This window comes from Tachypleus tridentatus, chromosome 9 (assembly GCF_004210375.1).
Source record: "Tachypleus tridentatus isolate NWPU-2018 chromosome 9, ASM421037v1, whole genome shotgun sequence".
NCBI lineage: Eukaryota > Metazoa > Arthropoda > Merostomata > Xiphosura > Limulidae > Tachypleus > Tachypleus tridentatus.
This window is the reverse complement of record NC_134833.1, coordinates 54,252,857-54,276,107: the sequence shown is the minus strand read 5'-3', so window position 1 is coordinate 54,276,107 and position 23,251 is coordinate 54,252,857. Positions and strand designations below refer to the sequence as shown.

At 35.9% G+C, this 23,251-nt stretch overlaps 1 protein-coding gene across 4 annotated transcripts in view; it reads right to left on the bottom strand.

The window, feature by feature from the left end:
• Positions 1–23,251, bottom strand: part of LOC143225265 (vang-like protein 2) — an 88,073-nt gene that overhangs the window by 13,691 nt on the left and 51,131 nt on the right. For 3 of the 4 annotated variants that reach the window (XM_076454349.1, XM_076454348.1, XM_076454346.1), the window contains exon 2: positions 6,158–7,483. In XM_076454349.1, coding sequence (XP_076310464.1) covers positions 6,158–7,352 — 1,195 coding nt within the window. In that variant the 5' untranslated portion in view covers positions 7,353–7,483. Of the gene's footprint in view, positions 1–6,157; positions 7,484–15,226; positions 15,966–23,251 lie in introns of those variants that run through there. The other variant, XM_076454347.1, reaches the window with a different exon arrangement.

The following is a 23,251-nucleotide window of genomic DNA, read 5'->3' as shown; positions in this document are numbered from 1 at the left end:
GGTTAAAAAGTAAATTTAGGTGGTCAAACAATTTTGGAGTGCCCTTTTTTAAAAGGATAGCTTGTATTTCATCTTCACCTGGTGCTTTGTTTGTGTTTTTTATTGATTCGAGTAGTTCGTGAAGGGATATTTCATTTGTTAGTAACGTGCTTGCATAATCTGTGTCGGAACTTGTATTTGTATCAGTTATGCTTATTGGAAAATTGGTTCAAATTGTTGTTTATTATTTAATATGTAGTTAGTGACTTTATTGTAGAAATATGTATCCATATCTGGATCAGTGTGAGTTTTAAAAGTATTTTGAAGTTGATCTTTGAAAGCTTCGGCTCTTTCTTTATTTGTGTGTGCTGTAGTATTATTATGTTCAAGTGAAGGATATTTCTTTGGGGCTGCATTATCATTGGTGAGTCTTTTAAGGTGTGACCAGAATTTTTTCGGGTCAGTGTTATCATTTAGTTTTGGGCAATAGTTGTCCCATTTATCTTGTTTTTGTTGTTTTATTTGTGTTCTAATGTGATTTCTAATATTTTTATTTGCGTTTTTGTTTCTCTGTCTCTTGTTATCATGTACTGTCTTCTTAATTGTCTTCGTTTTTTGATTAGATTGATTATTTCTGTGGTGGGTTTCCATGTGTTGTTTGTTGTTTTATGGTGTTGTTTTGGTATTGTTAACTTGGCTGCTTTCTGAAGGCACTCCGTAATTGTTTGACAGTAGTTATCCATTTCAATATGGGTTTTAACTTCTTTCATAACTTTATTAGGTAATAGGTTGTCTAATTCCCGTTTGTAATTTTGCCAATTTGCTTTACTGTAATTAAATTTTTCTTTCCTAAGTGTTATATTTTTATGGGGGGCGAGATCGAAGACACAATATATTGGAAGGTGATCACTATCAACATCTTTTCCCACTTGGAATTTTATTAGTTTTTGGGTCAGATTATATGCGCAAATGCACAGGTCTAGTATGTCACTGGAGTTAGTGGCATACGCCATGTGTAGGGATAGCATCGTTTAATAATACTATATTGTTATCATCTATGAATTTTAAAAGGCTTCTACCATTATTGTTTAAGCTCCAAAAGTTAACATTTTTGCTATTTAAGTCACCCATAACTATGGAGTTTTGGTTGTACGAAAAGATGTTGTTGAGTAATGCTATATCTAGTTGTTTATTAAGTCAGCAGTAAATTCCTGCTGCAGTTATCAGATAATGTCGAGAAAACCCACTTGTAGAGAAATATATATGCAAAAACGGCTCGTTTGGGTTGAGAAAATATTTTACATAGAAGGTCGAAACGTTGTTCGCTCTTTTATGTAAAATATTTTCTCAACCCAAACGAGCCGTTTTTGCATATATATTCCTGCTACAGTTACTTTTGTTTTATTTCTTTGCAGGATATAGATAGTAACATGTTCGTTGTTACTGCTCAATTTAATGTCTATAACTGATAGCTCCCTTTTGTAGAGCAGCATAATGCCTCTATTTTCATCATTTTTGTTTATTCTGTCTTTCCTTATTGTTGTATAATTTGGTATTTTAAATCTGTTGTTATTATATATTAGAGTTTCGCTTACTATTATAATGTGGAGGTTAGTTTCTTGTATTAGGTCTTCTTGGAAGCTATTGCACCTTGCATGTTGATATATACTACTGTGAACATTGTGCTGTGAGCATGTAACCAGTAAGTGCTTATATTATGTAGGGTATGTGAGGTGTGATGTGTTTTTTGGAGATATTAATCAGTAATTTGAAGCAATTGGCTGTTTGTTTCGGTTTTGCGTATTCTGTTACAAATTCTGTAAATATGTTTTTGTATGGCAGTAAAAAGGCTTGTTTTATCTGGTGTGTTAGTATTCGTTTCTTGAAATTTGGTGCTGTTTTCTTGTGACTTTTGTGTTTGTGTTAAGGTGTTATTTTCCTGAGTAATAATGTTCTGTTCTTGCTGTTTGTGGGGTTCTTTTTCTTTTAACATTTCTGCATATGTGGTTTTAGTTGTTTTATTAAGTTCTGTTGATATGTCTGTTTTTGATTGCCTATTTGTATTTGGTTGATCCTGTTTTGATGATGGTGTTCTTATCTGATATATACGTTGTTTTATTTGTTTGTATTTATCACATCCTTTATAGTTGGCTGTGTGGGTGTGACCACAGTTATAACATTTGGGCGTTTCTTTATTTTTTTTTTTTGGGGGGAGGATTTATACGTTTTTCTTTGTTGAATTTTGCGCAAACATACTCGAGGGTTATCTGCACTATTCGTCCTTAATTTTAAAGCGAAAACCTAAAGGAAAAGAAAATAGTCAATACTACTCACCGTCAACTCTAGAACTGCTTTTTACCAATGAGTAATGGGATTGACTGCCACATTATAAAGCCTCCATGGTGAAAGAATCCGAACTCGTAACATCCATATTGCGAGTCAAGTGCCTTAGTCATCAGGCTATGCTAAGCTTATACATTCTCAGATTATACAATTCGTACGTGAAGTATATACATATTATATCAACAGCTGTTTGTGATTTGGTTTGTTTGTTTTTGAATTTCGCGCATAGCTACATAAGGGCTATCTGCGCTAGCCGTCCCTAATTTAGTATTGTAAGACTAAAGGGAAGGCAGCTATTCATCACCACTCACAGCCAACTCTTGGGCTACTCTTTTACCAACGAATAGTGGGATTGACCGTCACATTATAACACCCCCACGGCTGAAAAGGCATGTTGGTGTGACGAGGATTCGAACCCATGACCTTCGAATTACGAGTCGAGTACCTTAACCACCAGAACATGTCATTTGCCGCGCTTGCTATTGGATGACATTTATCAGACAGAAATGTAATATCTGTGTTGTTTTATTACATACGATATCTTATATATCATGTTATATGTAAGCGTAACATTCAAGGGCCAATCCTCTGGCTCACTGGTAGGTTTCGTGGATCACAACTCGAAAAGTCGGGATTCGATCTTTGCATTCAGTAAAGAAGAATTCTTTATGCTTAACAAACAAATTTATCTTATGGATAATAATATAAATAAATACAGTGCTTATAATTAAACCATTTAAATAAAGAATAAACTATAAATTCATAGGGTTAGGAAGTTGTAAATATTTTTATTTTTATCAAGCAATGAAAAGTTAGACTTGAATATCCACTAAAGAAGTTTCTTAATTATTTGTTACCTGCTGAATTACTTATCAACTGATGGTGAATGTTTAAACCTAATTAAAACAATGTAAGTTTAACAGAAATTATATATTTCAAAGTAATAATTTGAACATAAACTTTATCTTAAATGTTTAAAATTATAATGAAACTTCTTCACAGACAACATATACAGTTTATTTTCCATCTACCAACAAATAAAGATTTGGAGGTAATCCCACATCTCACTGACCACAAGAACAAACCATGAATGTTTGAAAAACAATCCAGCAACTTTCATATTTTGACCTTGAATTCCTTTAGAATATTCAACATTGTTTAAAGCAGTGGTTCTTAACTTGGGGTCGTGACCCCATTGGGGGTCGTTTGAAGTTTCTCGGAGGTCACAGAAGGTTTGGGAATTATTGGGGAAATCGCGGAGTAGTTTGCTGTTTTTGTGGCAAGTGCTTGTAACTGCCCACCAATGAGAAACACGCTTAAGTGCAGCAGTTGAACCGCGTCGAGATGATTGTTGCGCAACCACCTGTCTAATTTTGAGTAAAAATTTTCATATATTACGTTTTGAATTGCCTAAATGTTTTTAACTATATAATATTAATACATCAAACCTAAAATTTAAATATCAAAGTTTCCATCGTATTTAGTATATTTTCTCATTATATATATATTATATCAACCCTCACACTGAGTGAATAAATTTCAGTAATTCCATGGTGGCCCGGCATGACCAAGCGTGTTCAGGCGTGCGACTCGTAATCTGAGGTTCGCGGGTTCGCATCCCCATCGCGTCAAACATGCTCGCCCTTTCAGCCGTGGGGGCGTTATAATGGTACGGTTAATCCCACTATTCGTTGGTAAAAGAGTAGCCCGAGAGTTGGCGGTGAGTGGTGATAACTAGCTGCCTTCCCTCTAGTCTTACATTGCTAAATTAGGGACGGCTAGCACAGATAGCCCTCGAGTAGCTTTGTGCGAAATTCAAAAACAAAATACAAAATTCCATGGATTTTGCATTTGTTTAGCACTTGTAGCATTTCTGTCAAGGTCATTTATTTGTAACATTTTCAATAAATTAGGATCTTTGTATAGTTTTGTTTTATTCTACCTTTACGCAAAGTTCACCATTACAAAAATTATTATAGGGTCACGGTAATACCCTGGAGAGTCTCAGAGGATAAGACGATGAAAAAGGTTAAAACCCACTGGGACTCTAAAGCGTCAACCTGCCATGTTTGTTTGAGATTGACTCAACAAGCCTGGAATAATTAACCAACAGGATTTACAAAATACAAAGAGGGTTAAGTTCAACATTGATTCCCTTAGGACATTCCCATAGTTCATAGTGTTTACATACAAAATTTTGATTGAGGTTCAAGCTCGGAGGACTTGGGTACAAACAAACAAACACACATTTCGTCTTTATATATATATATTGAAGACTTTAATGTTTTTAAAGCCATTAAAGAATTTCCCGTAAGCAACCGAAGATAATAAAACAGATTATTATGTAATTTTAACAGCACAACCTTAACATTTTAGATCTTGAGTGGTAAAATTTTTCAATTAACACAAGGTTAATATGTTAATTTCTAAACAAATAAAGTTGTACTGTCTGCTGTGCAATAAGTTTCTCATCATAAAGGAGCTTTTCAGAAACTTGATCTAAAACTACAGTAGAAAAACAAAGCAAAATAAAAGACGGGAAACCAATGATAAAGTTCACCGAGATTCATTAAGTTACCCTCCAACAAACTCGAGTTAACCTTGATTCAAAACATTTTTATAATTCGAATTCACAGTGATAATGGTAGATTAATAAATATACTTAATATACTAACTAAAATCACATTTGAACAGTATAAATCAATGATACGATCGAATAATTTATGACAGCATCGATAACCTTAAAAGGTTAAGTGTCTACTGCGTAAGTCACGTGGCTAGATTTATAACGATAATACCTGTAATCTGTAAACCCGTTTGACATGCTCTGTTTGCAGGCGTTTAATTGCTTTGTAAACAATAAATACTATAGTATACATTTTCAGCCACTCACCTCACATCAAGTAAACTTGGTTATTTACCATTTGTTTTATTCGTTAACATTCACGTCAATACCATCGCAGTACTCAAGTTATGTGTTAGTAACTGAATTGGTAAGAGAAACTTCCAGCCATTTAAACAATTTCACTTTGGTACAAAATGAATAAACAAACAACAAGAAACGCATATTGTATGTTGATGAATCTATTCTTCTGTAAAACCAAACGTACTATAATTCTTTTCTTTGAAATTACATTTCCTAAACTCTTGTGGTTTCTTTAACTAACGTGACACTAAAGTCTATGGTTAATGAACTCATCTGATTTCATCCTTTGTAGCGAAAACCTGGTTGACCATTGCGTTTGGATCATGTCTGATGGATACAGTATTTTAAAGCTTTTGAGTGCTACGACCATGGATATTTTCTGTTATAAGCTATTATAATAACGACAAGAACTGGCAATGGACAATTTTTTTTCCATTTTTTAGAATTTTATAATAACCATGGCGACCAGAGCACAGAGAGTTCATTGTGTAGCTTTGTGCTTAACTACGAATCAACAAACAAAATAAACAATCTTCTAATAGAATCTCGGTTTTGAATTTTATCCTTTTTCCAATCAATATTATGTCATGCTGATTTACTATCATTAGAACTATTCATTTATATATATAAGTACTGTTTCAACAAAGCCTAATTTATTTTAGAAGCGTAAAAGCATCTAAAATAACTGTTAGTTTATACGCACTTACCTAGAATATTTTAGTTTGACATTTCATAAATTCAGTGACAATCCCTCAATTCCGAAATACTTAGAATGTAAAAAGTACTTAAACAAACTCTTTTTTTTTATAGCTATAAAATGTGTTATATTTTCGTCATTAATGTTATGAATAGTAACTGCGTTGTAATTACCAGTTACCTGTTTGATATATAAATAAATATAGTACTAACCTTGTTCTTCTCGCAACCGTTTGATGTGCGTGAAGGCCTCTTCGGCTGCTGTTATCAGTCGTGCTCGCCGTTTCTTCACTCTCCTGTCGTATTCTTGTTCTTCGTAGAACCTTTCATTATGACTAGAGTCTCTTCTTCGAGCATTAGCTGCCAGGACTGCACGTGATTGCCCCTGAATAGAGGTGGTGTTATTGGGTATTGCATCAACATCGTAAATCTTAAATCCCGAAAGAGATTTTCGAGTTTTGGTGGGTAAAGTTTCTAGGTAAGGATTATAAATGGAGAAGTCTTGATAATATCGTTCTAGGACCCAAACAGCTGCTCGCTGGATACTTAATTGTCCCACGTTGTAACAACGACTCTCTCCATCTGGTGACCGAACAACTTTAACGAAGAACTGAGGTTGAAGTTGTCGAATTTCCATTAACACAACAGCTAAGTAATGAATGAAAAGTAAGGCATCCACAAGTGAAACGGCGAAAAGTACAATACTATGATATGAGATTTCGTAGTCAATCTTTCGTTTCTCCATAATTCGAACACCATAAAACAGCCAGTACGAAAAGGTGAACACGAACACCAGCGCTAACACGAGAGCGCGGAAAATAAAAATTCTTGGCATTGTGGCTTTAGGTTTTCTAAAAAACACAGCCCACGTTCCTATCACGAGAATTAGCAATTTAAAAGAGAAGCTAATCAGTAACCCATCACATTCAGGGCCACACTTCTGAACCTTCCACTTTAGAGTCTCAATTTTTGGAAGTACTACCATTACAATGGGCGAGAGAAAAGCACAGAGAGCCAATATTGATCCGATGGTGGTCCCAAGTAATCTGTGACATTGAAATGATACACTTTCATCTATGTCCTTCCCAAATTTTGACATGTCATCTACAGATACAGAGTGTTCACTTGTGTTACCCGTGATAGCTGTGGTGTTGTCTCCCCAGTTGTCATCCTGAGGTAATATTTGTACCTCAATCATTTCCTCATCAGGTAAACGGTCGTCACCGTCTTCTCGCTTACTTCCACTTGTCACTGAGTACGACCTGTCGCTTTTGTTTGATCGGTGAGACTGACGAGAACCACGTGATCGGTGGTGGTGCTGGTGATTCGAGGTACCTGAATGACCTCTGCTACGACGGGAGCGAGAAGAGCGTTCACTCTGACCGGACCTCACTGATTCCGTCTCCATTATCACGATCGCTCAGATCAGCCCAAAACCTTAACAGTCCATCAGAATTTTCATGTCATTCACTTTTACACATATTGTGTTCTGGACGGTCCGTCAGGATTCCACTTGATCGCCCAGTCTATACTTGTTTTCTTAAAAGGATTATACAAAATGATAGCAATGAAAATCCATAGCTTAAAAATATATTTAATTCAGTCAAAGTGAATAAATTACCTTTAATGTGCCCATTATTTTAAAACAATATCACTTATCTACTCTTTAATAACATTCATAAACCAGGTCTTTAGAAAACGTATAATATCTATCAATCCGTTTTCATTGTTTACAGTTTACGCTTTTTTAGTTAATATTAACTCTGAGAAAGTTTTTCGAATGCAGTGAAGCATACAAGTGAATATTCCTTAATAGTTATTTTAAAATTATCGATCTTATTGGTCTCCCCAAATTGTTTGTAAATTATTACTGACTATATATAACCTCGGGTGTAAACGCCAAAATTCCTCAATCTCATTTGGGAAGTAAAAGAATTAACTACGATCACGTATTGACCAGTTATGCAGTAAATACGTGCGTTCATAGAGATACATGATACTTATTTCAATGGCCCACAATGGCATGAAACGTAGCGTGCGATAAGTAATTAATTTGTGTCTGAGCCTAGATCGAGCGAAGACGATTAGATGGATAAAGTCAAACCAATTCGAAATTCGAAGTTTTATGTGAAAGATAATATATACATAATTGTTATAATTGGAAGCGAAATATAAATTCATACGATTTTAATGTTCATTATAACATAGGATAGAACTACCTCATCTTCAATATTCAAATCTTTTTAGTTTTCACCCTGTTTTAATGAACCGTAAAATGATTTATAACCATATCTAGTGATGAAAATTGGTATGTGTAAATGCAGGGCAGTTAAATTAGCAGTGTGTGTTCATCCTGCAAGAAACATTACTACAGCCTGATTCAATAGTTTCAGAGTCAAGAAGTAAAATTGTATTTCTTACACAGTGTGATGACGGCGAATCAAAATTTATCATCATATTTTCCGTATACAAGACAAATGAATTCAAAACTATTTCAATATCAAAAACAATATACATAATGTCCAAACAAAGTTTATGTCCTTGTATTTATTGCTGTTGTTCTTTTACTCTTTGTGCTTTATTCACAACGGGTATCGAAACCTGGTTTCGAGCGATGTGACTCCTGAGCCATTCCGCTGTACTACTGGGGGAGAATGTATGTAATGTGCGTAACATAACGACCTCTATAGGAAAGTATACTAAATAATAAATTCTTAAAAGGTACTGAATATTTGAGAAGTTTCATGATATCATGTGGTTTTGTTCGATTACAACTAAATGGTTAATAATTGCACTTCCTAGGGCTGCCACAGCGGTATATAGAACAAACGTCTTTTCCGTTTGGACAGCGTACTGCTTAATGTCAGAAACAAAGTTTGTGCACAAGTTACACAGATATTAAGTAACAAACACTGCATGGGGTACGTGCACTCACTGACAGGCGTATCCGGTGATCGGACCCTCCCATTCCATGATTCAGGAAGTACTTGGAGGTGGAGCTTTATATACTGATCCTCAAACAACTAGAAAAATTCCATGGAGCTGTTTTAGCAGCACACCTATGTAAATACAAGACTTGCTCATAAGCTGCTTGCAGAATATACATGTTGGGAGATCCACATTGCCTCCAGCTGTGCCGTGGACCACGAGGCGAATTTGATGCAAAGTAACACGAAGGTTATTTGCACAAGTATTTATACATAGAAAAAGACCTCACGAATTTTCATTACGTTTCTGAATCGACCTAATATTATCTAAGCAGCTGTTACACGCTACCATGGAAATTATTCGGATTGGGGGAGAGTCATAAAACTAGTTTCAAAGGAATAATTAATCGTACCATTGAAATTGTATAATAGTATGGTTTCGTTAATTATATATGTATTTACTAAAACACTGCAACAAATACAAAACAACAATAAAATTACCGCAAAATACTAGGACAGAAAATAAGATATTTACAGAGGAAAACTGACAGAGTGGGGATACAACGTACGAACAACAAAATGTGATAAACTACCTTTAGATAATTGGTCCTAAATTTTTTTTAAACTGTTAATTTAACAAAAAAGGAATTTCGACCAAATTGAAACACGATTATTAAAAGAGGATAACATTTACTTCCCAAAACAAACCTATTAAAATACGACTGTCAAAAGATCTGAAATGAATTTATTAAAAGTTAACGAGCAAAAACTATTTCTATGATGTTTCAAATAAAGATGGATCTCTAGTAAAATTAAAATCAGAATTTGTAAAACAAATTAGCCCTCAGCAATGGGGTTAATGTAAAGCTTAAAAGTTGCTGGATTGTCTTAAAGTAACCTTTCATTTCGTACGGTCAGTTCTATATAGGATGTTCAAGGATTGGATCCCATCAAAACCTGTTTATATTGTAAGAAAAAGGAACAACAGACAGTGTGGTATATCAAGAAGCCTTAATTTGGATTCTATAATTTTTGTTTAGAAAATCAAAGGTTTAGATAAAAATTAAAACGTTATGAAAATTGAATTTTTATCAAATGTTCTTAAAAAGTAATTGTATTATGTTTATAAATACCTGTTTCCAGTGTTTGTGTTCTTTTCTTATAGCAAAGCCACATCGGACTATCTGCTGAGCCCACTGAAGGAAATCGAACCCCTGATTTTAGCGTTGTAAATCCGTAGACTTACCGCTTTACTAGCGGGGAGCCTATTTCCAGTAATATGGACACCCATCCAAGGAACTGGTAATTCAGATATTATTTATATGTCGTACGAATGAAGAAATACAATGGTGCCTCATAAAATACCCATGGCCATTATTATATATAATCTTTATTTTACCCTCATCAAATTTTATTTATCATAATGAATGCCTATTCTACATTGTTAACTAAATGTATGGATTCAGTACTAAATAAATCTCCTAAGTTAACACAACAGAACTTCGTGACATATTAGAATTACGATCAAAATAATCGTTAAAAACAAGAATACTCAATTAATACATTCCAATTATTATAGATTTTACTTTTATTATGTATTGATTGATCTACAACATTACATAATTCTAGTCAGTTTATACATGGATTTGATTTCATTAAAATGAAGGTCTGACGTGGCTCAGTGGTTAATGCTCAGACTGTAAATTCGTGTATTTGTGATTCGCCCCGCTACATCAGAGCGTGCTTTGTACTCCACGGCTTTAAGTGCAGTATTAAAATTATAGCAAATCCTATTATTCGACGAGACAGAAGTAACTCAATAGTTGGAGATAGGTACTGTTAACTAGCTAGTCTCCCCGTCTCTCAAAATTACGTTTAACTTTGTGGAGGTCAGCCTTGTGTAGCTTTGCACGAAATTGGGCTCGGCATGGGCAAGTGGTTAGAGCGCTCGACTCATAATCTAAGGGTCGTTGGTTTGAATCCCCGTCACACCACACATACTCTCCCTTTCAGCCGTGGGGTCGTTATAATGTGAAGTCAATTTCATTATTCGTTGGTAAATGAGTAGCCCAAGAGTTGGCGGTGGTTGGTGATGACTAGCTTCCTCCTTCTAGTCTTGGCACATATAGCCTAGCTGCCTTATGCCATAAAATACCAAATCAACCATCCAAACCTCTAGTCTTACACTGTTAAATTAGGGACAGCTAGCGCAGATAGCTCTCGTGTAGTTTTGCGTGAAATTCAGAAACAAACAAACAAATCGCTTTAAATTCTGAAACAACTGTATGATTATTATTTAATTTATATAATTATTAAATTAGAAGTTCTTACAAATGAATTACAAATTAGAGGAGGAGAAAACTGGAAAAGAAAACTCTGGAAACTTCACATTTGTTAAGACAAATGAAAGAAGATTTGTTTTAAAGTGTAATAGAAGTAGGCCTGGCATGGCCGAGCGCGTAAGGCGTGCGACTCGCAATCCGAGGGTCGCGGGTTCGTGCCCGCGTCGCGCTAAACATACTCGCCCTCCCAGCCGAGGGGGTGTATAATGTGACGGTCAATCCCACTATTCGTTGGTAAAAGAGTAGCCCAAGAGTTGGCGGTGGGTGGTGATGACTAGCTGCCTTATGCCATAAAATACTCAACCATCCAGTCTTACACTGCTAAATTAGGGACGGCTAGCACAGATAGCCCTCGAGTAGCTTTGTGCGAAATTCCAAAACAAACAAGCAATAGAAGTACTAGAACTTCGGTTATTTTTACACAAAGATGATCCCGTAACTACACGTTGTTAGTAACTATTATGCTGCATTTGTTATAAGTAAAAATATACAGGTAAAATTAGGTCCCACGTCTCTTTAAATCTGTGCTTAAATGTCACGCACCATAAATTACCGCGAACCTCCCCCCACCGTGAAAGAAAGTGTTAAAATTGTAATGGATTGCTTTATAATTATGCCCAACATTAACTAGATTACTTGGAAATGGTGTTTCTGTCGGACTGAACAATAAGTATGGGGATGATAATAGCGTGAAAAGTTTGTCTCGTTGGACCTTTGTCCAAGTATCCTGATATGAATCTCATGATATTTTTTGGGTAATTTTACTTTGTCCCATAACTATCCGAGTACACTTTATAAGTCACATAAGTGTTCTTATAAAAGTAATGATAGTACATTTTTCACATCTATTACACACGAAAAAAAAACAAAAAATGAACTCACTTTATTGAAATGAGATTCACGGTATACGTATTAGTTCTTATAAAAAATAATTGCTATATCGATCTCTGTGAATGTCAGCTGTTGATGTCCTTGCCATTAATCTGACGATAAATTACATTTGAACTTACAGTTTATGATCTTTTTATACTCTGTTCATTTTGTAACTTTTTAAAACCAAGCACGTGTTTCACGAATATTAACCGTTGAACAATGACCACTCCTACCGGCAAGAATAAGATACTGCTTCTTTACTTCATTTTTCATAATAAATTTAAATCACTGGTTACGTAATCCTACCTTTGATGATATTTGGTAACAATATATAATTCAAATAAACGTCGAGTGGATATCAAAATATTACAAGGACGAGAAATCTCATAACTAAATTAAAACGAAACTCATGGCCCTGGTGATTCAACGGTAAACATAATTGTTTGTGTGTTTTAAAGTTCACAGAAAGCTAGCTACACGAGGACTATCTGTGCTAGCCGTCCCTAATTTAGCAATGAAAACTAGGCAACTAGTAATCACCACCAACCGCCAACTATTTGGCTACCTTTCTTAACAAACGAACAGTGTGATTACCGGTATAATTCCCCCACGACTGAAAGGGCGAGCATGTTTGATATGAGGGGGATTTGAGTCCGCAACCTTCGGATTACGAGTCGAGTGTCCTAAGTACCTGGCTATGTCAGACCCGATAAATGCAAGCCCTTAGCTCATAACATCAAAATTTAGGGTTTAATCCCTGTGGCGAAGAGAGTGCAGACAGTCTTTTATGAAGCTTTACGCTAAAACAAAGCTCAACGGTTATGTAATTAAGCCTGAATCTATTTAAGTGCTTAGGACTCCGCAGTTTAACAAAATCTAATTTATTTCGGAGTGAACCCTATGTTTATATGCGTTTTTTTGGGGGTTGGGATATTCCCGTGCAGTTACTAAGAGGGTATCTGTGTTAGCCGTTCCTAGTTTTTGTTGTTGTTGTTTTTTACGCTAACGGGGGAAAAAAATGTACCCTCAGATTCATAGTCCAACATGCTGATCACTGAGTCCCGTTCACTTGTGAAACTTTGTTGCTTTCATAAACTAAATACATACTATTTGCATGAAACTTTAAAAAAAATCTGTTTCTATTCATGCATTTTATCTTTCAATCGTGTATCTGAATTACAAACTTAGCTACATTCTACATATACAACGATGCCAGTTCCTAGGGTAGAATTATTTGTTTGTTTGTTTTAGAATTTCGCGCAAAGCTACTCGAGGACTATCTGCACTAGCCGTCCATAATTTAGCAGTGTAAGACTAGAGGGAAGGCAGCTAGTCATCACCACCCACCGCCAACTCTTGGGCTACTCTTTTACCAACGAATAGTGGGATTGAATGTGACATTATAAAGTCCCCAAGGCTTGAAAGGCGAACATGTTTGGTGTGACGGGGATGCGAACCCGCGACCCTCAGATTACGAGTCGCATGCCTTAACCCACGTGGCCATGCCGGGCTCACCTGGTGTAGAAGCTGAAAAGTAAGATCCTGCTAACCATTAAGGAAAAAGCTTAGTAACCATTGTCCTAATATGATGTCACAGTGTCTTTAACTGAAAGAAAAACTGTTACTGTTATGTGAGGCGTGGTGTGTTGTTGGTTCCAATGAGTGTCTGGTGCAATTTCACTCCACTGCTCTTTAAGACGATATATGTTATAACATGAAGTTCGGGAGGCTGTGGTCTAACCTTTCCTCCATCTTCTATGGTATACAACTTAAAATATATCTGGTGAAGGTTATGTTCTAGTCTGTTCTCTTATAGATGGTTCAAGTTAAACTCAAACCTCTTCAATACGTTGTTGATATTACTGTCAAATTTTGCAAGACCCTTATGTGATTTATGGAGGAAGACTTTAACTTATTGGAGACTGAATATGGTCCCTGGAACGCTTTTATTTAAAAATAGATTAAAACCTAAATATATTGAATGGTAAACTGAAGGACTACTTATCAGATAATCTCACAAAATACAGGTTACTCTCATAATAACGTCGTTTTAGCGATTAAAAGACCTAAATACACAAACACCAGAGCTCTACCATTGCTGTAGCATTCTTAAATCACGCAGAAAGATGAATATTATCCTTTACCCAATAACATATTGTGTACGTTATTTACTGCCCATATTTCTACATTTTTTGTACATATTTTTATATTTCGTACGATATAAAAAAATCTTGACATGTCTTTAAAACTATGTCAATTTCCACGTCAAAGTGTAAGTGTTATCTTGAGTAAGAAAAGAAATGAGTCAAGTTATTCTGGCGAAGATCTATGCTTAATAAAAGATTAGTTATTCTGTGATACCAAAGATACTGGTACTAGATATGTCTTGCATCAGTTTAATTATTTTATATCCATGCGTACATAACCAGATAGCTTATGTTTTAAATAAATGAATAAAAATAAACTACTATATCACTGACAAGTAAAAACAGAAAGTACGAAGTGTATTACACAATGTTCCTCTTCGCGCAATTTCGTTCAGACGTGCTGGGCACAACCACGGTGACGTTTCATTTAGGACAGTGAACAGTAGGTATACGTCTGGTGGGGCAGGTTGTTACCTGTTAATAACTGTAAGATCACTATACACTATTTTTTGCCGTTTTACTGTGTTAGTTTAGGAACTGCTCCATTTTAAGCCCATAAGTGAGATTTTCAGGGGGTCATACCCCCCTGGTACTCATGCTTAGTTCTTACATACACTTTAGCCTCTTCCTCAAATACATTTTCCTTCCTTTTTCTTGTTTCTTTACACCATTTTGCCTCAAGAACAAAGCAACACAATGTATTATTTGTGTTCAGCGAATTGAGGGTACGGATATCCGATTTTTAGCGTTATAAGTCCCCAGACTAGCCATTGAACCACCTGAGGGCATGTAATAATACAACAATATAAGGTTTATAGCTGTAAAGTAGAGCTATATACCAATCTTAATCTCATTAAATTTTAATTCAACCTGAACGTGTGTCCTATTAGAATTTTAAACCTAAATGAAATAATAATTAATTCCTCAGATTATCGTCAGTAAAAATAATTTTGTCTAACAGGTAATTTGATTTTAGTGTGAACTTGTACTCACTTTATGGATCACCAGTTTCTTTCCCCTCTCAAACTAACTGCTGTAGTTTGATTCTTTCTTGTTGCTTAATATTAGCAACTAGAATTGTTAAGATACTTGTACCTTTGAGTTCCAGTTATACATTAAGTTTTTGAAACATTCATATTCACAATGTTCGAAACCAACACAGCAATACTGTAAACTGGTAGGATTTTTTATCTTCAAAGTATGTAGCCATACTTTTCTCTAGCCTTCATCATGCAGTAGCTTATCAAAACTTTTGTTCTTCTCTCCTCCTCTTAATGGATAACTTAGCAAAACTTGCACTGTATATCCACACTGTATTGTGTACAGCCAAAACATGCCTGCACTCATTTCTTCCCATTGCATGTGGTTCGCCCATTGATGTGTTTGACGTAAGTTTACGGACTTCTAACGCTAGAAAGCAGCGATCGATTCCCTTTAGTGGACGTAGCAGAGATAGCTCATTGATTATTTAGCTTTGTGCTAACAAACACAACACTTGTTTTTGCTGTGGTTTTAAGCATCTTGTTGCTAAAACAGGCGACATTTTTAATCCTTGATCACGAGCCTAGTCAGGAAGTAGCCTTCAAAATAATGACTAAACATACTGATGTTAAGGGGGAGACCGTACGTTTTGTTGATATCCAAAGGTGTTTCACATGCAGACACTTTATAGATAGCTTTCAAGCCCACTAAAAAGAATAACACCTCTGCTACAACTCATTACAACTGGCATGGCAAAATAATGTTCAATAACTTACATGCTTCATTCCAGACCCATTTTCACCATCGCTTCAAAACCAATTTTGGCAGCTCTCGATTGCAATCGCTTTGATTCGGAAGACTAGAGAGGGGGTACACTTGGAAGTTTGTGTAAAAAATTATTGCATGTTGTGTAAGATTTACTTATTACACTTCTTTCAACGTAGGCCTACATACAGTCTGTCCTGTGAGTGCTTGCATTCGCAGGAATTCCGCTATTTTTTCTGAGAGAATGCACTCGCAAGCTTGTTATAGTTTTCTGTTAGTGTGTGCACATGCAAGCTTTCCTTTACATTCCTTTGAGTGCCTGCACTCGAAAACTTTCTTTTTACTTTCCTATGAGTGCCTGCACTCGCAAACTTTCCTTTACTTTCCTATGAGTGCCTGCACTCGCAAACTTTCCTTTACTTTCCTATGAGTGCCTGCACTCGCACTTTCTTTTACTTTCCTATGAGTGCCTGCACTCGCAATCTTTCCTGTCCCGTCCTATGACTATATCCACTCGCAGGCTTTCTGTCACTTTCTTGTGTGCATTGCACGAATGTAGTAAATTACCTGTGAACTTGTTGTTGTCTTAACAAGTGAGCAAGTCAACGTCACATTCAGCTGAACTCCAATTTTCTAAATGTTGTACTAAAAAGCGATCAATTACCATTTATTGGTGGAGTTCGTTTGTAACAATTCTCGATTTGCGAAGTATTAGGACTACTTCAATTATCAATATTATATACTTCCTCACAAAGTCATATAATCCAGAGTTTCATGTCTTCATACATGTCCACACTATTAACATACTATTGAGATATGTTTAAATACCCACTGAGTTGCATGATGCATCGATAATACATATACAGAATGGCCAACGAACGTCCAAGCCAGCGTATAATAAGTATATATACATACACTTATTCTACGTTAACCTCATTCCTTCAATAAGCATTTCTGTATAATGATATTTGAATGTATCGCTTTTCTGCGATTGTCTACATACTCGTAGAGGAACACATCATTTTCTTGTAACTCCTGTACTCGTAGCCCTTTATTTACGTTTCTATAAATACCGTACACGCAAGCCTTCATCAAGGTTCCTGTAAATGCTTGTATTAGTAAGCCTTCATTTAGGTACCTGTGAGCGATCGTTTTCACGATAATTAATATAAATTCCTGTACGTCCTGTCCTCGCAAGCCTTCATTTACGTTTCTGCACGTCCTGTAGTCGCAAGCCTTCTTCTACGTTCCGGTGAGTGACTGTACTTGCAAGCTTTCATCTACGTTCCTGTGAGGCCTGCAATCGGAAGCTTTTATCTACTTTTCTGCCTCCTATTTTGCTGTGAACGTTTGTATCCGCGAAATTTAGGTTGATTGTTTTCCTAGTGTTTCACGTACTTTTCTATAAGTATGCCCACATGTACAAACCTTCATCCATCTTCATGTAAGTTCCAGAATCTGGAAAAAACGTTTCTTTCAGTCAGCGCTTACAGAATAACAGAGCCAAAGTCCTTTTTTTGTTCTGTTTAAGCGGAATGCGTGATATATAATACAATTTTTTCTGAAATAGAAATAGCCGAGTTTTTTTTTTTCTAATACATTGTTTAAATTTTGAAAGTAGTCAAACGGTACAAGAAGCAACATTTACACCACAAAAGACGAGTACAATGTTAAATGTGGCATTAAAATAAGTTAGCTTCATTACTGTTAATAAAGACTCCTTAATACACGTTAAACTATAATTACGTTTTTATTATGAATGATTAGATGGAGTACAAACCGGTTATGTCGCGTTTTTTTGTTAGATAATCGCCACAAATTTCAAGGTTGTTTCTAAAATTAGGAGTTACCCGAACTCATCTGTACAGAGATGGCACGAAATACATTTAGTTGTAAAGGTATAGGTGGTGAGAAATAGGTAACTATCTACATTTCCTAATTAATGTTGGTGTATAAAACACGAACACACATGGAATACATTTATCAAAAAAAAAAATTGTAAATTAACTTTGTAACTCTTTTTCACGTGACTTCTTTTAAGCAGTTACAATTGTGATTTTATGTCAGGATTTTACAAATGCTTAGCACTTGATCAAAAGAATTATATTTAATGTTCTTTGAAGCAGTCACTAATAAGAGTTGAAATGAATGTGGGCTAAACTGGACATCTGGTGCGAATAGTATTGACATTACTGTATTCCAAAGATGAACTAATAGTTATTCTGATCCTAGTTCACCTTGTAACACTGCATATCAGTTTGTTCTTCTTTAAATTAAATATGTTTTGTAGATGCCTTTACACACTTGAACCCATTAGCAAAGTGTGAGCTGTTTGTTGCACTCACGCTTAGTTTCTGACACCTCTGTACTTCTGTAGCATGAACTGTGAAAATGTTTAATATAATATTTTTAAGCACTCCTTCACAAGAACAGCAGAAAGATTCATACAGTACATGACAAGCGTAACATTAGAGTTGGACCAGTTCCAACAAAGTTGATATGTGAGATTAAAACACCTTATGAGGCAACGAACTCGAAATGATTTTGTTATGAATATATTTCCTTCGGTGGACTCAGCAGATAGCCCGATGTGGCTTTGCTGTAAGAAAAAACACACACAGACACATATCTCCAGTATGTGGTTTTGTTTTCAATATCTCATTCCTCTAGTTCAATCGTCTCCCGATAGGATATTTTGCTTAAATACAGTTACCAAAGTTAAAAATAAAACAATTTGTTCTCAATGTTTTAATATTATAATTTTGATATTTTAACGTGTTAATAACGCTACTGAAATTGTTGAGATGGTACAATATCTTGCTTTGTAACTTTCAGACAAGAATCTTAAAGAAACAGTGGGATTTGCTACTATTATATATTAATAATACACCTTCTGATATCTGGTGAATTTTAAGGAGCAGCAGTTCTTTGTAGTTTGTTGTTCAGTTAAAAATCGATAACTTTTATTTTAGCAGACACCAATTCTGTTGTAAAGTTGTTACACATATATCTTGACATCACTTTATTGTCTTTTGTACCCGTCCCCTGGACAGAAGTTATGTGAATTTATAATTAATGAAATGTTATTTGAGGAGATAAAAAGTTGCTTCCCTTACATATCATTGTGAGAAACGCAAAAATGCCTACATAAACTGCAAAACATAAAACCTCAAAGCGCAGTCCCCCCCGCTAGTACAGCGGTATGTCTCCGGATTTACAACGCTAAAATCAGGGGTTCGATTCCCCTCGGTGGGCTGAGCAGATATCCCTATGTGGCTTTGATATAAGAAAAAAACACACACAAAGCGCAGTTTTATATGTTTCTTCGTTTCGTGAAGATCTGATAACAGGGAATGAGGTGGTAGTGAAAACGCGCATATAAACCACACAACTATTATATTGATACAGATAGAACTGAGCGGGATGTTTTATCGCTAGCTACATTGGTGTTAGAGGATAAGTTAGAAATTGCTCGACAGATGTCTGTATTCGAAACATCAATTTCTAAGACAGGCAACATGAAATATTTCTCACGTTACAGATGACGATCAGAGGTCAAACACTTATTCACCGTTTCTACGAGCATAGTTTTATTGTACAGAAATTTGGTAAGATGCATCGCAATAGTGACACTAGTGAAACTTCTTTTTTAATATTTTGACTCAAAACTTCTTTTCGCCTGCTGTATGTGTTCATTACAGATTTCCTGTTCGTCAATTCATTTAGTTTCGTATTTATCTGAATAACTCCTAAACGGAATGCATCATCGTTTGTTCTGAATTTTGCGCAAAGCCACACGAAGGCTATCTGCGCTAGCCGTCTCTAATTTAGCAGTGTAAGACTAGAGGGAAGGCAGCTAGTCATCACCACCTACCGCCAACTCTTGGGCTACTCTTTTACCAATAATGGGATTGACGGAAACATTATAACGACCCCACGGCTGAAAGGGAGAGCATGTTTGGTTTGACAGGGATTCGAACCCGCGACCCTCAGATTACGAGTGGAGTGACTTAACCACCTGGCCTGCAGCATCGAACCGAACACACACACGGAAGCTTCGTTTAGATGCCTAACTATAACTAAGCGCATGTGATACTTATGAAACCGGGTAATAAGACCTACAGCAGCGTCATCTGCTTGAAGAAAGAGTCCTACCTCGTAGCATTTAAATGTACGTATTCTAATTAGGAAACCGCATGGGTAAGTAATTTAACCATCTTTTGCCTCATTAAAATCCAAAGGCACTGGATGTTTCGGATTGATAATGACCTGTATAAAATCAAAACCCACTTGAGTCGGCGCATCACAAAAAAGTGCCGCCATACGCAGCCAGGTGGCGGGTGAAACACAGCCAAGGTCAGACTTGGAACGTGTGTACTTTCAACTGATTGGTCAAATGCTTTTATGACAGGGTGGTTGCACAAATTGCTTTTGCTCGCGAATTCTTATTTTCATTCTATGGCTCATACACATGCATGGGTTTTCCTCTTGAACGGAACATTAACAGGACAATAATAGATCAACGGTTAAGCAACTAAAGGAAATACATTATTCTTACACCTCTAAACTAGTTGCCAGTTAAAAAGGCAGCTGAAATAGTACTATAGGAAATGACGAAACCAAGCAGAAAATTTTAATCGTTTTTGAATACTAATTAACCAAGCTAATTTTTGGCTTAGCTAAAACAACGCGTTCTTTATTTAAATGTAAGAACACGCCGAGAAAAAAAAGAAAACGGATACTGACACAAAACAGTTTTCTAGTCTGTACTGATTACTCGATTATTCTGATTGAAGAAAATGATACATTCTTCCTGAGTAAAGAAGGAAAAGTACCAAATATGCTTTATTGCTTTGCGAAACAAATTTATATTTCCATTAAAAAATGAACAACAAATTTGGTGTGTCCAAAAATATACACTGTGTTTAGCACACACTCTCTCTCTTACATGGGCCTGGCATGGCCAAGCGCGTAAGGCGTGCGACTCGCAATCGGAGGGTCGCGGGTTTGTGCCCGCGTCGCGCCAAACATGCTCGCCCTCCACGCCGTGGGGGCGTTATAATTTACGGTTAATCCCACTATTCGTTGGTAAAAGAGTAGCCCAAGAGTTGGCGGTGGGTGGTGATGACTAGCTGCCTTCCTTCTAGTCTTACACTGCTAAATTAGGGACGGCTAACACAGATAGCCCTCGTGTAGCTTTGTGCGAAATTCCAAAACAAACAAACAAGAATGATTGCTTATTTGTTGTAAAGCGCAAAGCAACACCATGGGTTATCCGTGTTGTGTCCACCCTTCAGGTGTATTATTATTATTTATATTAATGTAGAATTTCTAATTAATTAAAGAGTCCAGTTTGCGTTAACGGGTTAAGCAAAGTTAAGAATATATTCTAAAGATAGGTGGTATGGGTATTAAAAATTCAATTAATAATAATGTCCATGCCAGCCGTCTTTAGAATATATTTTACTTCAAGTGGGTTTCTTGTCATCATGAATGTTTAGAATAAGTGTACATTCAAATATCTGTCGGATAAAGAAAAATGTTCTAGAAAGTTCACTGTAAAAACAATTACCGTAATTTAATAAATAATTTGTATAGACTTTATACATTATCTGTATAAACGGAATATTTCGTTATTGTTTGTCTGTAATGGATATGTTAAAAATAGATATAAAGAACTCCTGTTGATATTCCATTGTAAATGTTTGTCGTACATTAAATCTGTTTCTTTGTAGGAATACTGCTGAAGGTACGGTGAAATGTGATAGCGTTTATCAATAGTTTCGAAGGTAAGCTGGTGGGTACAGAAGCACATTCTTATCATGGAAAGGTTTAGATAATGGGAGCTTAATTAATGTTGGTGATTCAGACTAAAGACGTGACGTTTACTCGCCTTCAGTTTGATATATTAGAAATAAGGCTGCCATTATTTATTTAGTGACACCGCGATTTTTGTAGTTTATATATGACTCTCATTCATCCTTAGTTTTATTGTGGGAATTGGTGTTGGTACGTGGCTTTGGGCGAAAATTCAAAACAAACAAACAAAGACACAACTAGTGTTTTTTGTTGTTATTTTTTCCGTTATTAGTGTCACTATAAATTCGATAGAAGCCGCAATTACCATGTAAGACATTACCATATCTGAAAGAGGCTGAAGTATCTGAGGTTTTGTAAAGTTTCTCTGACAAATAAAAGCATAATCTAGTGAAGCATCCTAAAGAAGTTGCATAAGGTACTAATTGGAGAACCTCTGAAACTGAAAAAGAAGACAATTTTAATTATTTTAGCGTAAAGATATGTATTTGTACTAATTCATGCAAGAATGTGTAAGATATATATATATATAGTTTGCATGTAAAAATGCTAATAATTTCAAGCAATAACGATGGTAATAATATGGATTTAGTCTTTCACATATCGAAATTATCTCTTGAACTAACAAAGAAAAAACTTATTTTGTGGTAATTAGTACGATTTTGTTTTGTTTTTTATTTCGCGCAAAGCTACATGAGGGCTATCTGCGCTAGCCGTCCCTAATTTAGCAACGTAAAGCTAGAGGAAAGGCAGCTAGCTCTAGTCATCACTACCCACTGCCAACTCTTGGGCTATATTTTTTGCGAACGAATAGTGGGATTGACCGTTATATAATAATGTCTCCATGGCTAAAAGGGCAAGCATGTTTGATGGGACGGAGATACGAACTCGCGACCCTCAGACAGCGAGTCAAGCCTTCTAACCTGCTGTAGTTTCAAAGAAAACTCTCAAACAGTTGTATTAAGACTAAAAACTGAAAATCAAGTTGTACGTATTTACACACACGTATATATATTACAGGAAAGGACAACCTATAAGATGTCTCTATCGTGAGCATTCTACTGAAAATATTGGGATTGATTTGAATCGGGCAGACTCAAATCCCTTGGTGGTAAAATGAAAGATGGATATATTAAAAAGATATAAAGCAGTAGACCAGACAATGTTTCATTCCGAGTTTTGAAACAAGTCCAAGATTAGATATGCAAGCGTCTCTTTCAGTCTCAGTTTGTTTGTTTGGAATTAAGCGCAAAGATACACAACAGACTATCTGTGCTCTGTCAACGACGAGTATCGAAACCCGGTTTCTAGCGGCATGAGTCTGTTGTGCCACTGGCGGGCTACAGTCCCAGTAAGTCAATAGACAGTGGGCAGAAGCCCGAGGACTAGAGAGTTGATAACGTTACTTCTATTTCTAAAAGGTGTGGTTAGCATTTCCCTCTATATGCTATGGCA